General features: G+C 44.8%; 3 protein-coding genes across 3 annotated transcripts in view; all 3 read right to left on the reverse strand.

Annotated features, from left to right (window-relative positions):
* The window catches only part of KNL1 (kinetochore scaffold 1), a 57178-nt gene extending 53800 nt beyond the window's left edge, over positions 1-3378 (reverse strand). The window contains exon 1 of the mRNA XM_084904417.1: positions 3035-3378. The gene's annotated coding sequence lies outside the window, so the exon portion shown is untranslated. The remainder of the gene's footprint in view (positions 1-3034) is intronic.
* The window catches only part of RAD51 (RAD51 recombinase), a 139556-nt gene that overhangs the window by 90441 nt on the left and 28681 nt on the right, over positions 1-20434 (reverse strand). The gene's annotated exons all lie outside the window — the stretch shown is intronic.
* On the reverse strand, positions 10548-16250 carry RPUSD2 (RNA pseudouridine synthase domain containing 2). The gene is made up of 3 exons (XM_084890916.1): positions 15589-16250; positions 13706-14002; positions 10548-13021 (listed from the first exon to the last, which is right to left on the reverse strand). Exons 1-3 carry the CDS (start codon positions 16213-16215, stop codon positions 12287-12289), a joined length of 1659 nt encoding a protein of 552 aa, XP_084747042.1. The 5' UTR covers positions 16216-16250; the 3' UTR covers positions 10548-12286.

The raw sequence follows: 20434 nt of genomic DNA on the forward strand, positions 1-20434 counted from the left end.
AAAATGGAACTCCCATTTGACCCAGTAATCCCACTCCTAGGAATATATCCCAAGAAACTAGAAACACCAATCAAAAAGGATATATGCACCCCTATGTTCATACAGCACAATCTACAATAGCTAGAATCTGGAAACAGCCTAGGTGCCATCAGCAGATGATTGGATCAAAAAACTGTGGTACATCTACACAATGGAATACTATGCTGACATAAAAAAGAAGGAATTCTCATCATTTGCAGCAACCTGGATAGAACTAGAGAACATCATGCTGAGTGAAATAAGCCAGTCAATGAAAGAGAAATACCACATGGCCTCACTCATTTATGGATATTAAAAAACATTATAAACTGACAAACCAAAAGATAGATATAAAGACAGTAAAGCAACAAGCACACTGTAAAATTACAGCGGGGAGATCTGGGGGAGATAAGAGATCAACCGAAGGACTTGTATACATGCATATAAGTACAACCAATGGACACAAAACTCTGGGGAGGGAGGGTATGTATGGGAGGGGGGGCAATGTTAAAATATGTACACAGATAATAATTTAATAAAAAAAAGATTATTTTATCTAATAAGAGTAATATGCAAATTGACCATCACTCGAACACAGAAGATGGCTGCCCACATGTGGTCAAAGATGGCTGCCCCTATGTGGACACAAGATGGCCAACAGGGGAAGGGCAGATGGAGGGGACCAAGCCTGCAGGGGAGAGTAGTTGGGGGGGACCAGGCCTGCAAGGGAGGGCAGTTAGGGGCAATCAGGCTGGCAGGGGAGCAGTTAGGCATCAATCAGGCTGGCTGGAGTGGTTAGAGAGTGATCAGTCTGGCATGCAGAAGCGGTTAGGGGCAATCAGGAAGGCAGGCAGGTGAGCAGTTGGGAGCCAGCAATCCTGGATTGTGAGAGGGATGTCCCAGATTGGAGAGGGTGCAGGCTGGGCTGAGGGACACACCCCCCATGCACACATTTCGTGCACTGGGCCTCTAGTATATATATGTGTGTGTGTGTGTGTGTGTGTGTGTGTGTGTGTGTGTATATATATATATATATATATATATATATATAAATAAATAAATAAAGCCAGTGACCAGAATTCCAGAACGACTGGAACAACCAGTCGCTATGACACCCACTGTGGCCAGTGAACCAGCCCAATTGGCCTTTCCCTCCCCAATCGAGGGCAGGGCGGCTGGCCAACCCCTCCCACCACCATGGTCCCACTACTAGCTCAAAATAGTAGTTTTTAACATTTTGAATGGGTTGTAGAAAACAAAACACAACAAATAAAAAAGACTATGTGACAGAGACCATGCCAGTGACCATGTAGTCTGCAAAGCCTGAAATATTTACTTTCTGGCTCTTTGTCCACTCCTGCAGTTACACTAGCAATAACTAGAGTTAATATGTTCCATAGCGTCCACTGACAGGCTCTAGCCCAGTGCTGTCCAATACAGAAAACTATTTAAAATTAAGTTAATGAAAATACAATTTAAAATTCCGTTCTTCAGTCACAATAGCAACAACAGTTGCATGTGACTAATGGGTACCAAGTTGAACAACGTAGATGTGAAACATTACCATCATCAATGATCGTTTTATTGGACAGTTGTCCTATCAATATCTAGCAGTGTTTCCCAAAGTGTGGTACGCGTACGCCCAGGGGTAGGGGAAGAGTTTGGTGGGGTACACGTTGCACCGGAGTTCGGTGGGGATATGCACTGCACCGTGCTCAGCTGCACCTAATTCTACGTTCTCATGAGTACGAGGGGTGCTCAGCGTTACGGAAATTATAGAAGGGGTACACATATGTCAAAAGTTTGGGAAACACTGATCTAGAGTAGATACTTATCATCAGAAACATCATTAATATTAACACTCCAAACATTTTTACTCAGTTTTCCTCTCTTTGACATCTTGTAAACATTTCCAGTCATCACATAGTCAAGAAGAATTATACTGCTTTGAACGTGACCTTCAATTAGCAAACTCTTAGGGTACATTTACCTCCATAAATCATTCCTCCCTTCAAGTTACACTTTCTGCATGACGCCTCCTTTCGTCTCCATAGTTAGGGGTGTCAAATAAGGTGCTCCCACACAGCTGTAACACGTCCTGGAATCCTTTACCTTGTCTTGTATCATAACTATGTGTGTATACCATTTCCCTTTCTGGGCTGTAAGTTCTTTTAGATTAGGGACTCTGAATCAGCTGCTCCCAACCCTAGCCTAAGGCAATATGAAACCCAATAAGTAATTAATCTAAGGAATTCGATTGATCTAATTCAACTGAAATGAAAACTTCAATCTTAATCTCTAGAGTATAAGCTCTGCTTGGTCTTCTCTGACATTTCTATGAACTTATCGGCAACTTTCAAATATTTTTTTGTTAAACTCTAGTATTAAGATAAACCAGCAAGAAAGGGGGCTTGAACTCTGAGCTAATAATGGACAGAGGAAGCTTTATAAAAGCTTATTTTTGGAGAACTAATACCAGCTTATTTGCTAACGTTATTTTATCTGCAGGAAAGTCTGTTCAGTGCCGGTAGCACTCCAAACACTGTAAACAAACCACGACCGGCCGGGAGTGTAAAATCGCTGGCTGCTGTCACTTCATTGACAGCGAAGACAAGACCGGGTCAAAACACAGCCCGCCAGAGCTCCCGGGGGAAGGGCAGCGGGGCCGGCCCGGGGGCCCAGGAGTGGGTGGGAGCTGCTCGAGAGGAGGGGAAAGAGGGAAGGGGGAGGGAGGAGGGGGGAGGAAGGAGGGAGGAGGGAGGAGGAGGAAAAAGGAGGAAAGAGGGAGGAGGGAGAAAGGAGGGGGAGGAGGAAGAAGGAGGGAGGAGAGAGGGGGCACAAGAAGCGGGCCCAGGCGGAAAGAAAGCCCCGCTCTGCGTCCTGCGCTTCCGTGGGCCGCCGGGCTGAGGGCGCGTCCCCGACCTCCCGCCCCGGATTTTCAGAGCTTCAGACAAACTAACTGCCCCCGCCCCCGCCGTCCCGCCAGCAGCCCAGAACGAAAGCCCGTTCTCTTTACCTGCCGAGCCTCCCGCTGGACAAATTCTCCTCACACCCGTATGGGGTCCGCGGTCCTCAGGGGGGCAGGTCACCGCGGCCTCCGCGTCCCGCGCGGCGCCGGCAGACTCGGGCCGCTTTCAAATCTAACCGCCCAGAGGCTGCGCATGCGCAACGCCGCCCTGCGCGCGGCTCCGCCCCTTGGGCGCCAGGGCGACCCCGTTCCGAAGGCTCTTTTAGTCCCGCTTCCTTTCCAGCCTGTGCGCCAATTTTATATCCTCCGAGGTTTCTCATTGTCTACTCATTCTTTTGTTGTTGTTCCCCTCATTGCAGATCTCCCATATCGTGGGAGCAGCCATCTTCTTCTGATTACTTGGTGTAAAAAAGATCCGCTCTTTGCTTCCGTACAAAATGGCGGCCGTCATGACAGTGCGTCACAGCCCCTGGTATTACTCCCTATAGCCACCAGGAAGAGTTAGACTTCTGGGACGAGGTGGCCGAGTGGTTAAGGCGATGGACTGCTAATCCATTGTGCTCTGCACGCGTGGGTTCGAATCCCATCCTCGTCGGAAGTAACTTTTTGCCTCAGATTTGAATAGATGAATTTATTTGCGGAAATAAATAGTATAACACATTCCAGTTGTCAATTTACTTTAACGCCACTAATCTCAGGTTTCAGTATTTAAAAGACAGCTTTCGGAGCATTCTGACTTGACAGGTAAAGAAAAGGGAAGGAATACCGACAATGCAGCTAAAAATACGGAGCCATTCATCAATCTGGATGTAAATAATCCTGATTGTAAGGCTGGTGTAATGGTTTTAGCTAACCTTCAGATTCAAAATCATAATGATTACCTGGTAATGCTCAAGGCAATTCGCATTTTGGTGCAGGAGCGCCCGGCACGGGATGCAGTTGCTAAAGCAAATCAAACAAAATAGCAGTTGCCGGTTGCTTTAGATAAACATATTCTTGGTTTTGACACAGGACATGCAGTTTGTTTTTTTCTTAAATACATTTTCATTGATATCAGAGAGGAAGGGAGAGGAAGAGAAAGAAACATCAATGCTGAGAGAGAATCATTGATTGGGTGCCTCTTCATCTATGAGAACCATTTTCACCTTCTAAGAATCAAGAGAATCAAAAGAATCAACAACATGCCAGATTATTTAAAAGCCCTCGGGGAGGGTGGGGGGAATACTTGGTTTAGTAATGGAAAAAGCAATTTATAAACTAAGGCAATATGAGAGTTAGAGGCGCCATCTACTGGACAGTAGCTACCGCAAGATTTGCACAAAATAGTTCTATAGGAATGACTGTTAGGTTTGGAAAGATCTCCTTTACTCTCCCTAATTTTTCAACAAACCACAGCTCAAGGAAACCATTCTCCATCAACACGGAGAGTTTCTCCTCAATTCCTATCCTGAACCATTGCAGGACCCCTCAACCTCTGGAAGGCCACTGGAGAAAAACACATTGCAATCAAATGCATTACCAAGATATTGATATTGCAGCTCGCTCTCTCTTTTTTTTTTTTTACAAAATATTCATGTATTTATGAATCCATGACCAAATTAAATATGAAACCTCATATAAAAAGAGTGTGGGTTTGTTGTTTCCTCCACGTCCGTCCTCCCATTCTCTGGAACAGCTGAGTGACATGAGGAATACGGGGCTGTCCATTCTTGCTGTGGAACTCGCTCCTTGCTTTCCCCGGATGCTTTCACTTGCCCCACATAGTCGGGTTCCTGCTCTGACTCTGAATTTTCAAGTGTCAGGGCCACAGGAAGCAGCTCTCTTAACAAATACTTCAGTGCCCAGGAATAGTTCTTCACTATCCCAGTCCAGTTTCAGGAAGAAGACCCATTATGTTTGGAGAATGATGAGCTCTGTAAGAACTGTCCAGTATGTAGTTGATGATGGTCTGCAGCTGAACCCTTAGGTTCAGAAGCCCTATATGACATAACTCTGAAGGAAGAATTGAAATCAATGATTTTTATTGTTTGTCTACAGTTTTATTTAATTATTGCAAGAAAAACCCAGACTCCAGGCTGCAAGACTTACAAATATTGATTCTGAGAGGCAGGCAATGACAGAAGTGAGTTCAGTCTGTTTCTTTTCTTTAGTAAGTGTGGTCCCACTGGAGAACCATCTCTGGGAAAACAGCCATGAAAAGGCCTGGAGAGGTTCAAGAATAAATCCAGGCTTTCTTCTATGAGTCTGCAAGACCAACCTGAAACATTTTTCTTTGCTCAATTCATTCCTTGAGCAGCATGCTATCATGTAAAAACATCCACCTTGCTATAACAGCTTCTGGGAATGTCTACTGAACTAAAAATGAATTATTTTTTCATATTGAAGTCCAATAGAGCAAAAACTGAAATCTAGTTTGTAGTAACTTTGCTTAGGAAAGACAAAGTGAATAAGTGCCAATAGACTAGGGGAAAGGGGGAATGACACTGTTGATATCCATGCTTTGTTTGCTGAGATAGCTATCGATAGTTAACAAGCAACAACCAATTACACCTTTCCTTCTCATCATTTTGAGGAGGAGCAATGCCCTACATTTTAAATTCCAAAGTAACTTTTCATTTGAAATCTCCAGAATGAAGTAAAGCTGGTTTAAACCCAACCTCGATAGGGTGAAGATAATGGATGAAGGCAAGATTTGGGGGCATAATCTAATGATTCCACATAACTGAATTGCAGCTTGGGTTCTTCATTGCCAGGATTCTCCTCGTTTTCTGCTTCCTCTGAAGGGAGGCATATATTCCAATAATTTGTCAGTTTCCTTAGATTTGTTTCTAACCTTTCCATGTCTCCACAAAATGAAATTATCTCCATCAACGGTGTCAATGACTCCAACTGTATATCGAGACTTTCCACTGGGGCAGTCAAGGACCTCAGGTCAGGGTGAGCCTGCTCATAGAAGTCACAAACCTTGTAGAATGCACATTTAAAAAACAAAACATTTTTTATTGATTTCAGAGAAGAAGAGGGAGAGTGAGACAGAAACATTAATGATGAGAGAGAGTCATTGACCACCTGCCTCCTGCTAGCCCCCCACTGGGGATTGAGCCCATAGCCCTGGCATGTGCCCTTGACCAGATTTGATCCTGGGACCCTTCAGTTCGCAGGCCGACACTCTATCCACTGAGCCAAACCGGCTAGGGCTAGAATGCACATTTTAAAAGAGGGGTGCCGCCTGCCAAATGCCCTGTAAGAGCCTGTCCATACAGTTGGGATCTGATGGATTAAAGGTTTGTACCAGGTCCGTCTGTTCAACTACCAAGTACTACAAGTTACTGTATTCCATTAAGTCTATAAGCTTTTTAACCCAGATAGTGTCTTCATGAACAGGGCAAATTCTTCCTGAGTCACAGCTTCCAGGATCTTTTTGGGTTCAGTTAGTATAAGTTCCTTTACTTCCTTTGTTAAGACTCCATCTGGTAAAGTCTTAATTTTGTAGAAAGGGTTATGATTGCTCATACTCCAAGAATGTCCTCTCCTTGAACAATTTAGCTGAATAAGCCACCTAAAGTTCCTTTTACATCCATCTTAAATAAAGTTAACAAGGCATTGTTCACTAAGTTAAATTCTGCAGTCATCTGCAAAAGTTGTATTAGAATATCTGCCACTGGGGGAAGATTTTCTCTAGTGGCAAATTGAGGACGTTCTTAACTGCTTGCCAGCAAACTGATACATCTTCATCCTCACAAAGTACTGTGCCAACTCTGGAAAATGCTTAAAGAAGTTTGATATAAACTGAGCTTCCAATCTTTTTCCTTGGCACCACCTTTCACACCATCCAATGTCACTTAGGAGGTGTCCTTCCCCTCCCCGCCTCCCCCCCAATCCTCACCCAAGGACATGCTTACTGATAGAGATCAATTGGTTGCCTCGGGTACATCCCCAGATGCGGGATCAAACCCGAAACCTAGGTATGTGCCCTGACCTGGAACCAACCTGCAACCTTTTGGTGTATGGGGTGATGCTAGCCAACTGTGCCGCCTGGCCCATGTGCTCTGTGCCATTGGCTAGGATGCCATAATCCTGGTAAACCTCCTCCACGGTCAGAATGGTCAACAACAGGTCCTTGTGGTTGCAGTCCTCACCAGGGCCATCACTGCCTCTGACGAGCCCACGAGCTGCACTATTAAGCTTTCAGCTGCAGCCAGCCACTTTACCAGGAATTCTTAATTGTTCTGATGTACTGAATGATGATAAAAATGTTGCAGTTTTGAAAACATGAGCAAGCTTCAAATGAAAGGAAAAGAAGAGAGTACACAGAGTGTTTAGAGGAGAAGTAACATTATCTCTATTCTCAGAAGTCATGGGAAAAAATACACATATCTACTTTAAGAATCCATAAAAAAATTATTAAGCTAATAAATTCAGAAAAGTTGCAGGATATAAAATCACCACAAAATCAGTTGTAATCCAATACATTAGCAATGAACAATCCAAATATAAAATTAAGAAAAAATTCCATTTAAAATAGCATCAAAAAGAATAAAATATTTAGGAATAAGTTTAACAAAGGAGGTATAACCCAATCACTGGAAATGACAATGCTAGAGGAAAATGGGACTAGATCAAACTTAAAAACTTTTGTGTATCAAAGGGCATAATCAACATAACAAAAAGAATGATGGGAGAAAATATTTGCAACTCATATTTCTGTAAGGGTTAACATTCAGAACATGTAAAGAACATGGATGGAATTCAACAACAACAAAATCAAATAACTCTACTAAAAAATGCACAAAGACTTGAATAGACATTTTTCTAAAATATATACAAATGGCCTAGAAGCAAATGGAAAGATACTCAATGTCACTAATCACCAGAAAAATGCAAATTGAAACTATGATGAGATATTGCCTCACACCCATTGGATGGATGGTGTGAGGATGGCTACTATAAAAATAAAAAAATAAATAAAACAGAAAATAATATGTTGGCAAGGATATAGAGAAATTGGATCCCTTGTGCAGTTAGGATTGTAAAATGATGCAGCTGCTATAGAAAACAGTATGGAAATTTCCTCAAAAAATTACAAGTAGAACTATCATATGAGTCAGCAATTCCATTTCATGATATATACCCAAAAGAATTTAAAGTGGGATATTTAAGAGGTATTTGTACAGGCCTGGCCAGTGTGGCTCAAAGGTTGGGTGTCAACCTATGAACCAGGAGGTCACGGTTTGATTCCGGGTTAGGCCACATGCCCAGGTTGCAGGCTCGATCCCCAGTTGGGGGTGTGTTTAGGAGGCAGCTGATCAATGATTCTCATCATTGATGTTTCTCTCTCTCTCTCCCTCTTCATCTCTGAAATAAATAAATAAATAAAAATTTTAAAGAGGTATTTGCACCCCCATGTTCACAGCAGCACTATTCACAATAACCAAGAGGTGGAAGCAGCCTGCGTCCATAAATGGATCAAGGGATAAACAAGATGTGGTATACACACACAATGGAATATTATTCAGCCTTAATAAATAAGGAATCCTGTCATGTTACAACATGGATGTACCTTGAGGACACCATGCTAAGTGTAATAAGCCAATCACAAAAAAGTAAAGTGTATGATTCCACTTATATGAGGTATCCAAAGCAGTCAGATTCATAGAAACAGAAAGTAGAATGGTGGTTACCAGGCCCTGGGGGTAGGAGACGAAAGGGGAGTTGTAGTTTCAGTCATGCAAGAGGAGAATTCTGGGATGTTTCACCACAATGTGAACATATTCAACGTTACTGGACTCTACACTGGCTGGTATGACAAAATTTTTCACAATAAAAAATTAAATTTAAAACATCTCATCACTGGTGTGGCTCAATTGGTTAGTGGTCATTCTGTACACCAAAAGATTACCGGTTCATTTCCTGGATAGGGCACATGCCCAGGTGTGGGCTTGATCCCTGGTAGGGAGCGTGCAGGAGGCAGCCAAATCGATCTCTCATTGATGTTTTTCTTTTCTCTCCCTTTCAAAATCAATACAAATATTTTTAAAGCATATTAATTTATTTTTAAACCCTCTCCTAAGGATATTTCTTCCATTGCTTTTTAGAGTAAGGAGGAAGGAAGGGAGGGGAAAGGGAGATAGACAGAAACACATCGATGTGCGACACATCAATTGGTTGCTTCCCACAGGCACCCCAAGCCAGGACCCAGGATGGAACCTGCAATCGAGGTACGTGCCCTTGACTGGAAATAAACCCAAGACATTTTGGTGCACAGGCCGACACTCTAACCACTAAGCAACACTGGCCAAGACCAAACTATATTTCTGGTAAGGGGTTAATATTTAAAAATATAAAGACGTCAACTCCATAGCAAAACAAACAAAACACCCACATAAGCCAATTTAAAAATGGGCAAATGATTTAAATATTGTAGATGTTTCTCCACATAATACACACAAATGACTAAGTTCAGAAAATTTTCAGGGTGGTGAACAAGAAGGCATTCACATACATAGGGGGTGGCATATCCTGAGCAATATGGGGCAGAAGCGCCTGTGCTCAAGACCCTTCCAGGCCTTATCCTACATACCTCTCTCTTCACCTGGCCATCGATTTGTATCCTTTAATATCTTTTGTAATAAACCAGTAATCTAGCAAATAAACTATTTTCCTGAGTTCTGTGAGCCATTCTAGTAAATAATTGAACCCCAGGAGAGGGTTGAGAGAATCTCTAATTTATGGTTGGTCAGAAGCACAGGTGATAAGATGAACCTGAGTCTGGCAATGTAGGACTGACCCTCTCTCCAGGTAAATAGTGTCAGAATTGAGTTAAATAGGACACCTAGCTGTCTCAGAGAATTGCTTGGCGTGCGGGTTGAAGTATAGAGTATTCTATGAGTGAGTAGTGAGTAAAGGAAAACAAGATTTTCATTTCAGGTATCTAACACAGTAAAACACATAGAAACAGAGTAGAATATGATATCAGGGGTTGGGAGCAGGGGGAAGTGGGGAATTGCTAATCAATAGGTATAAACTTTCAGTTATGTAAGACGATTACATTCTAGAGATCTGCTGTTCAACATTTGTATTTGTAGTTAATAATACTGTACTGTACACATAAAAGGGTATACTTCATGTGAAGTGTTATAAAAAAAAAAGTAAAAAGGAAATTAAAACTTTTGTGAATGGAAGGACACTGTCAATAAAATGTACGAATATTTGCAAATCATATACCTCATAATGGTCTCATATCTAAAATATATAAAGAACACATAGCTTAACAACAAAAGGGAAAACAACCCTATTAAAAAGTGGGCAGCCCTAGCAGGTTTGGCTGTGGATAAAGCATCAGCCTGTGGACTGAAAGGTCCTGAGCTCGATTCTGGTCAAGGGCACATGCTGGGATTGCAGGCTTGATCCCCAATAGGGGGCATGCAGGAGGTATCGGTCAATGATTCTCTCTCATCATTGTTTCTCTATTTCCCTTTCCCTTCCTCTCTGAAATCAATATATATATATATATATATATATATATATATATAATTTTTTTTTTTTTTTTAAATGGGCAAAAGAGAGCCCTGGCCAGTGTGGCTCGGTTGATTAAGCATTATCCCATATACCAAGAGGACGCTGGTTCGATCCCCGGTCAGGGCACATGCCCAGGTTTTAGGCTCAATCCCTGGAAGGGATGTGCAGGAGGCAGTCAATTGATGTTTCTCTCTCACATTGACCTTTCTTTCTCCCTCTCCCCCTAAAATCAATAAAAACATTTTTTTAAATGGGCAAAGGACCTGAATAGACATTTCTCCAAATAAGATATATAAATGGCCAACAAGCACATGCAAAGATGCTAAACAGTATTGATCAATAGAGAAATGCAAATCAAACATGATTAAGTCTTCACTAAGCTAACTATAATGAGAACAACAGAAAATGGGTATTGGTGAGGATGTGGAGAAATTAGAAACCCAGTGTGTTGTCGATGGGAATATAAAATGGCTCAGCCACTGTGGAAAACAGTTTCATGACTCCTCAAAAAGTTAAACATAGAATTACCATATACTCAGCAATTCTACTCCTTGGTACATATTAAAGAACTAAAAATACAATTTGAACAAAAATTTGTACACAAATGTTCATAGCAGCACTATTTACAATAGCCAAAAGGTGAAAATAACTGATGACATGTAGTGTACTCATACAATGGAATATTATTCAGCTATAAAAAGGATTGAGGTACAGATGCATACTATAAATTGGATGAACCTTGAAAAAAATATGCTAAGCAAAAGACATACACAAAAGATCTTTTATTGTATGATTCCATTTATTGTTTTATAATTTAAAAAATGTTTTTATTAATTTCAGAGAGGAAGGGAAAGGGAGAAAAAACATCAATGATGAGGGTAATGGTTGCGAACACTGTGAATATCCTAAATGCCACTAAATACTCATAATACTCATAATAGTATTCCTTATTATGGTTAATTGTATGTTATGTGAAAAAAAGGCCCTGGACTGGTAGCTCAGTTGATGTCTCAGTACACCAAGGTTGCAAGTTTGATCCCATCAGGGCACATACAAGAATCAACCACTGAATACATAAACAAGAGAAACAACAAATTGATGGTTCTCTCTGCCCATTCTTAGCTCTCTTAAAAAAAGGAAGAAGCCCTAGCTGGTTTTGGCTCAGTGGATAGAGCATTGTCCTGCAGCCTGAAGGGTCCCAGGTTTGATTCTGGTCAAGGGCACATGCCTGGGTTGCAGGCTCAATCACCAGTAGTGGGTGTGCAGGATGCAGCCAATCAATGAGTCTCTCTCATTATGAATGTTTCTCTCTCTCTCCCTCTCTGAAATCAATAAAAATATATGCAAAGAAAAAAAGCAGTAAGAAAACCAGACACAGCAGAAACTGGTTTGGCTCAGTGGATAGTGTCAGCCTGTGGACTGAAAGATCAAGGGCATGTACCTCGGTTGCAGGCACATCCCCAGTAGGGGGTGTGCAAGAGGCAGCTGATCGATGATTCTATGGATGTTTCTAACTCTCTATCCCTCTCTCTTCCTCTCTGAAATCAATAAAAAATATATTTAAAAAAAGAAAAAAAAAAAGAAAACCAGACACACAGGGTATAAGGTATAGCAAAAGATATATATTTACAAACCAAAAAGTTCCCAAACTAGCTGGAGATAGCAAGTATAAGTACCCAACTTTACTCCTTATAGAAACATTTGAGTACCAGCCGAATGAGGTCAGTTCGTACTCCATGGCTCCTTCCAACCCAAGAAGTAGTCCGCCATAGGCCACAGCTCTCAGTCCTCTTGCCAGTCATCCTGTGCCCAGGTAGGCATGGGTGAAAAGTACTCAAAACCTGGCCCTTTATAGCACAGGGCGTGCAGAAACATCACAAGGTCCTGGGGCAAGGGGTCCTGGCGCACCAGTCGGCACTCTGCACAGAGGGGGTCTGTTTCTTGATTCACAACATCTGTTTCAGCTGCCTTCCCTGGTGCCGGGGCCTTTGTGTCCAGATCCTGAAGGGCTGCCTCAAGTACTCCATCCATCTTTTGAGCAGATGCAGCCAAGTCTTCCAGGTGATCCTTGCCCAGCTCTGAGGAGGGAGCTGTAGAGTCCGTGAGTCCTAGGGAGAGATCACCTTCACAGAGATCTAGCACGTCCAGGCTCTGTTTGGCTTGGTGTTCTGCAACCAGGTCCCGCAGCAGTTCCTCGTCTGTCTTGGGAATGTGGCCGCCCCGGCCCCGGAAGGGGCCCCAGGCCGCTGAGTTGTAGATGGGGTCGTTCAGGATGGGGTGGCCCAGGAACTGGAGGTGGACTCGGATCTGGTGAGTGCGACCTGTGAGCGGCCGACACCGCACCACACTGGAGCGGCCGTTGTAGCTCAGTCTCTGGAACACGGTCTCACAGGGTTTGCCCCGAGGATCTACACGGCACACCCCTACCTTGTAAGATACTACCAAGATGGGTTCCTTGCAGGTCACTTCCTCGGAGGGGAACTCCCCCTTCACCCGGCACACATACTCCTTTTCCAGCTACACAGGAGGGAACAGGGAGAAAATCAGCACAAAACTAAACTCATGAAGCCCAGACCCACTTCAAGGGGTGAGGAATGCATCAGTGCCAGGCAGAAGAGGATGCAAACCCCACTGCCACCATTTGCCAGTTTCATGATTTTGAGTACATTACTTAGCCTCTTTAAATACCATTAACTTGTTTAGAAAAAGTGAGATTAGAAAAGCATTAACCTCAAAGGGCTGTTATAAGGATTCAGTAAGTTAGAGGCTCTAATGTACTTGGTACTTAGTCTGATATGCAGTCAGCACTCAATAAATGTATCATAATCAGATCCAGAATTACAAGTCTCAAGACCACAATCAGTACCACTTAATTATTCTACCCAAGCCTCTTCTAGATTCATTCACAATCTTTCCACCAACGAGGCTCTCCCCAAAACCTTAAAAACCTTGTTCAGCCTGTTGGCACTTTGAAACTTCAGAAAAACTAATTACCAACATAGGCAGTGTATGCCATCTCTAAAAATCTCTTGAAACATAAGAGGTAATAACCTGTTATTTGGTACTACAGGTGTTGACCTCCCTAAAGTAGGAAGCCTGGCCAGAATACGAAGGCCCACTTCAGACAGAAGTCAGTGCTGCCCTTCTGACAGCATTTGTGAGCCCAGAAAGTGACCGGCGGGAAACAAAAGCCAGGCTCACCTGCCGGTCCCGAACTTGCTCATGGATCTTCTCCGAAACAGCTGCTGTCTTGGCAAACATGAGGACCCCCGAGGTAAGGCGGTCCAGCCGATGCAGTGGGTGTAGCTCCTTAAGCTGGTGCTCCTTGCCCAGGATGAAGATGACCGAGTTGTGTCGGAAGCGGCCACAGGGGTGGACAGGAATGGAAGAAGGCTTGTCTACAACCACCACGTCTTCATTCTCAACCAGCAGGCGGACAGGCTCTGCCGTGACGGGCGGCTCATGCCTGTGCACTGTGTTCCGCAGGAAGTCATTGTCCTGCCGATGACATAGGCAACGGTTCAGCCCAGGGACCAGCAACCTATAATCACTCAACGTCACACACAGCTTCCTCTTACTTACTGACACGAAAGACTGGTCAGAGTATATCCTTACACAGAAAGCGGTATGCACAGGGCATACTTATTTTGTAAAAATGCAGACAGATAGCAGGCACTGAAAAAGAACTAGAAGGATAAGACACAAAAAAGGTTAATGGTAGTATCTCCAGGTGGTGAGACTATGGTTTTTTATTTTGCTTATTTGTACTTTCTCTACAATAACATTATATCCAAAGGTAATTTCACTTAACTTCTCTAAGCCTTAGTTTCCTTATCTATAAAATGTGACAGCTAGACACTTGCTTTTCAAAATTGGGATGGGAGAGTGGATTCAAGCCACTCATTCCCCAAATATTGGGATCGCCTTGTCTCCCTTCATCACCTAGTGAGCCAGCGGTGTCTGGTACCTCTTAGCTGTGAAGGAATTTTATTTTTTATTTTATTTTTTTTAAATATATTTTATTGATATTTTACAGAGAGGAAGAAGGGAGAGAGATAGAGAACTAGAAACGTTGATGAGAGAGAAACATCGACCAGCTGCCTCTTGCACACCCCCCACCGGGGATGTGCCCACAACCAATGTACATGCCCTTGACCGGAATCGAACCCGGGACCTTTCAGTCCACAGACCGACGCTCTACCACTCAGCCAAACCGATTTCGGCTGTGAAGGAATTTTAAAGAAGGGTCAGCCGAAACTGGTTTGGCTCAGTGGATAGAGCGTCAGCCTGTGGACTGAGAGGTCTGGGGTTCGATTCTGGACAAGGGCATGTGCCTTGGTTGCGGGCGCATCCCCAGTGGGGGGTGTGCAAGAGGCAGCTGATCGATGATTCTCTCTCATTGATGTTTCTAGCTCTCTATTAGCCCTCTCTCTTCCTCTCTGTAAAAAAATCAATAAAAAAAAAAATTGGATACATTGCCTTCAAATAAAATAAAAAAAAGAAGGGTCAAAGCATTGGGCTAGACAGCTCTAGTCTTTATCCCTGACAGTTCACAATTATATCATCTCAGTCTCTATAATAAACAACTTAAGTAGTTATAACAGCACAGGCTTTGGAGATGATACTGTTGCCTTACCTCTATGAGGTTTACCTTTATTTAGTTCCCTCACAGGTAAGACGATGTGGCAATTCCTACCCCAAAAGGTGATCCATAAAATTAAATGTTAAAGTACTCAAAATGCCTAACTCTGTGCCCAGTAAGGAGACATAAATGACAGCTTCTACTGTACTATTGGTACAGAGATCCACAAAGCAAAATAGAAAGTGATCCATCTCCGTGCCAGTGGCATAGACTGCACAAAAGGAGCCACAAGAATTCCAACATCTATGCTTTGGAAACAAGAAAACAATGTTTTGAAGCACTGAGGCTACTTGCGGAGATGGGGTGGGAGGAGAGGGCTTAAAGACTGTTGGAAGTGAAAGCGAGAAAGCCTCGGAATGACCTCGATTTTACTCCAGCACCTAGGCCCACTACCTCAGGGGGAAAAACCCTGCCCCTTTCCTGGCCCCCATCAGTACTCCACCTTGAGCACAATGCTGAGGTCTTGGAGCGGCTCCTCGTTGAGGTGCAGGCGCCCCGCTCGGACCGCGGCCTCGTAGTAGGCCAGGGGCTGGGCTCGGAACTCAGTGCTGAACACGTGCAGCAAGCTGCGGCCCACCCAGCGGCCTTTGCAGTAGGTCCGGAAGTCAAAGTAATAGGGCCGCACTTTGCGCAGGCCGCCCTCGAAGTAGTAGCTGGTCTCTGCAAAGTGTTCGTCGCCAAAGCTCACCCCTGCCCGCCGCTTCTTCGGGGGCGGCACCACGCGCTCCCCGGTGGCGCCCCGCCGCTTCTTGCGCTTGCCCGGGCCCGGCGCGACCGTCGGGACCCGCTCCTCGCTCCCCGTGACCTGTCCCCCTACCCCAGGGGCCGACTCCCCTCCCGCGGCGGCCGGCTCCGGGCTTCCGGGGGGTCGCTCGTCCCTCGCGTCGCCGTCCGCGTCCCCGTTTTGCTGAGCCGGAGCCATCAGTTCGCTCGCCGCCTCCGCCCCGGGGGAGAGCATTCCCGCCATCCGGCCTCCTCGGCCGCCCCAAGTCCCGGCAGGGCGGAGGCACGGGAGGTTCAAGAAGCCCTTCCCCAGAACCCGGAGCCACCTGCAGCCGCCCCGCCTCATGGCCACGCGGGCGCCACTGCTGGGTCGCGATCTGAAGACGTCACTCGGCACCAGCCAATCAGCGAGGCCCAGGGCGAGGCGGGACAGCGAAGGGAGGAAGTGAGTTGAATGGAGTGGGGAGTTGAGAGGCTGTGAGGAAGGCTCACACAAAGCCTTGAATTCATGTAGATAATACACTCAAAGTTCCTTGTGTATGGCAAAAGCTCCTGAAAGGAACATATGGAAAACAAACAGACTTTAAAACAAAAGAGAGTGCTAAGTTCCGAATATGCTAGGGATATTTAAAAATTGTGTTGTATACTTTTAAAGAATCAAGCTCTTCCCAGCTTCCCTTGCATCTTGCACATTGGTGCATCCTCTGGGCTCTGTCAGGCAAAGCCTTTGGTACCCGAGGCACACAGCAGAGGAAGCCAGCATCCTGTCTCACAAGATAGTACTGGAGGCATCTGATTTGGGGGGCTAGTATTGGGGGAGGTTCTTGTGCCCAGTTCCCAGTCAGCAATGCCAGCTACAGTGGCAGCGTGGTGTTCCTTGAATAGTTCCTCAGTGAGGTTAGGACACTGCTCCTGGCTCTATAGACCCCAAGCCTTACTGTCTAGCCCACCTCAAGATTTCCTGAACTACTTACTATCTTAATCCTGTGCTGTACAATAGAGTAGTCATTAGCTACCTGTGGGTATTTAAATTAATTAAATAAAACTTAAAATTTAGTTATTCAGTTGCACACAGTGCATTTCAAGAGCTCAATAGCCACCACATAAAGCCAGTGGCCACCCTATTGGACAACTCAGATATAGAAACTTCTATTGAACAGAGCAACTTTAATCTATTCCTCTTACTGTTTAAACTGGCTAGAATGAGTTCTGTGGTTTGAACTAAGAACTCCAACTAGCCGAAACTGGTTTGGCTCAATGGATAGAGCATCGGCTTGGGGACTGAAGGGACCCAGGTTCGATTCCTGTCAAGGGCATGTACCTTGGTTTCGGGCATATCTCCAGTAGGGGTGTGCAAGAGGCAGCTGATCGATGACTCTTTCTCATCAGTGTTTCTAGCTCTCTATCTCTCTCCCTTCCTCTCTATACAAAATCAATAAAATATGTATTTAAAAAAAAAAGAACTCCAACTAACTTACTGTGATAAGGATTTAAGTAATTTAAGAGTAATGGGAAATCATCAAAGAGTTTTTTGGGAAGAGGTGGGTGACATGATTTGGTCTCCATTCCAAAAGAATCACAGTGGACACAACTTAAAGAAGAAAGAAAAGAGGGAATCAAGTTCTAGCTCCAGTTCAATGTGGTTCTTGACCATGCGGGTAAGTAAGATACTTAGGAATAGACTTAATCAAGGAGGTAAAAGACCTGTATTTGGGAAAACTACAGAATGTTGAAAAAATTGATAGAAGATATAAACAAGTGGAAGAATAGGCCATGTTCATGTATTGGTAGGATTAACATAATTAAAATGTCCATTCTGGCCATGGAGTAGTTTGATAAAGCATCCATAAGCCTATGAGACTGCCCCATTCTGTGAATCAGGTGCTGCCAGACTCATGTTACATAGGATGGCCTCAGAATCCTTCCATTCCCCCCATTCATTCCCTATAAATAAGCACTGTCAAAATCTTGCTTGCTATAAGTTCCTTTCTTTGTAACCTTCTTGCTTTCCGCTTCCTTCTGTTTGCACATTCTAAGAATGGTTATAAATATGATCAACGGAGTACCTTGAAGTTTCCTTTCACATATTGGTAGTTATCAACACCATAGCCACATTAATTTACTTTGGACACATCTGGACACTATATCATAAGCCAAGTTACTCTGTAAAAACTTCTACTGATGGTTGGCTAATGCCTTTCCGCAAGTCCTTTTAGGAGTAACCAGCTCTGGAAATTGGGGCTGTAGAGGCGAGGAAGAGTTGCATCTGAGCCTACTGCTAATCCCTAAAAGATATCAAAGGTCACTTCCTTTTATTTTTAAAAAAATATATTTTATTGATTTTTTACAGAGAGAAAGAGAGAGGGATAGCGAGTTAGAAACATCGATGAGAGAGAAACATCGATCAGCTGCCTCCTGCACACTCCCTACAGGGGATGTGCCCGCAACCAAGGTACATGCCCTTTACCGGAATCAAACCCGGGACCCTCCAGTCCGCAGGCCGACGCTCTATCCACTGAGCCAAACCAGTCTCAGTGGGGTCACTTCCTTTTAAAAAGTGCTTCTGGTTCTAGCCGGTTGGGCTCACTGGATAGAGCATCTGTCTGGGACTGAAGGGTCCCAGGTTCGGTTTCTGTCAAGGGCATGTACCTTGGGTGCAGGCACATCCCCAGTGCGGCATGTGCAGGAGGCAGCTAATCGATGTCTCTCTCTCTCATCGATGTTTCTAACTATCCCTTTCCCTTTCTCTCTGTAAAAAATAAAAAATATTTTTTTAAAAAGGGGGGGGGGGTGTATCTGACATTCATCTCCCAAGACCACTCTGTCCTTTATGTGCTCTGGCTACACTTCTGTGATATCCTCTATACCTATTGTTATTTGTAAAGTTGTCTGCCCCCCAACGCACCCTCTTACACTAAAAGCTGTGAAGGCCTCAGGGACCATACCGGGACCCATAGAGTCTGTCTGTCTTGAATTCCCGCTTCACACAATGCTTAGGGCACAGCAGGAGTTTGGCTATTGACTAAATGAATGAGGAAAAGCTTCATAACATGAATGGGACAAGGGTCTCCTGTAAGGAACGAAGTCTCCTCCTACCCCATTAAAGCCCCCAATGCTCCAACTCGGGTAGCGAAGGGCTGACATTTGTGGAGACCAACGCCGGCCCAGACAACTGCTGAAGAGGTGAACTTGCTCAGGGAACCAAGCCAAGCCAAAGGCCTCGGAAACCGGGCTTCCTCATGCCAGCAGGGGCCGGGTGGAGGGCACAGCCCGTGCGGCTGGAACTCCCGCGAAGAAGTGGAATCCATCCAGCTTCAGGGAAAAGCAGCGGCCCGGGGTCCTTGGCTCCACCGTTGCCCGGCAACAACAGGCTCGCCCACCGCTTCCTCGCTCTCAGCTGCTCACTTCCTTATCCACTCGACCAATCCACGCACAGGACATCGCCAGGCCGGCGGTGATTGGAGGGCTGTCAGGATCCGTCACTCGGAGGCTCCGCCCACCACTTCTTCCGGCTGCCGCAGACCGGGCAGAGCGGAGCGTTTGCGGGCTGCCGGGCAGGCTGCTGCGGTAGGTGAGGAGTGGCGGGGGGTTCCCCAGCATTTTGTATCCGCGGTTCCGGCCTCATCCTGAATACCGCAGGGAGGCCTCGGAGCCTGAGTCATCTCGCCCAGCCCGTCCTGGAGGCCAGAGTGACGGAGGCCCGAATGGCCACCCAACTTCCCTGCGCTGTCCTGGACTTCCTAGGAGGGGAGGGGGGCCGGGCTCCGGGGTGAGAAAATGTTTGGTTTGGGTGCGTTTTCCCGATTTGGGGATGGGGGTGGGGGTTCATTGTGCCCCCTGGCATTAGTTCATTCAGGGCTGCCATGACGTACCTGTCCCGTTTCCTTCTGAGCCTTTGCGCTCGTTGGGCTCTCCTAGAATTGGGATTATTCAAACCTTTCTGTTGGCAGCCTTCCTAATCTCAAAGGTCCATCCTGTAAGAGACTAGAGAGTTATGAAAACCTCCAGGTGCTGTGTGGAACCCTCCACCTACCTACCTCTGCTAGGGCTACTTTCAGTATGTTCCCAAGCAGGCAGAATGATATCTGGTAAAAGTATGGATTTTTGGAGCGGCACTGGTCTGGTTTCCAATCAAGGATTCACCATATATCAGTAATTACCCTTCTGGTCCTCAGATCCTGCAGATTCTTCATCTGCAAAATGATGAAAATGTCTACTAGTGTTTCTATTAAAATAAGAACACAAGCCCGACTTCTACCTATAATGAGTGAGTGGGCCTTTGCATTTGATACAGCTCTCCGAGAGACACTTTTCACCAAGCAGAACCTGTGTATGTGGAACTTTGCAAGACCTTTAGGGCCTTATTGACATCGGGATTTAATTAACTGAGGGCAGAATTGTTGAGTTTGGGAGCTTTTTGGAGAAAAGTGCAAGCTGATTGTCTTCACTGGAAATGTCATGAAATATGCACGCACCTGTGGTGTGTGTGTGTTTAAAAACAAAAGTAAAATTTGCCATTTTAACCATTTTTAGAAATATTTTAGATATATAGTTCAGAGGCATTC

This window comes from Pipistrellus hanaki (genome assembly GCF_964339955.1).
Source record: "Pipistrellus hanaki genome assembly, chromosome: 1".
Lineage (NCBI taxonomy): Eukaryota > Metazoa > Chordata > Mammalia > Chiroptera > Vespertilionidae > Pipistrellus > Pipistrellus hanaki.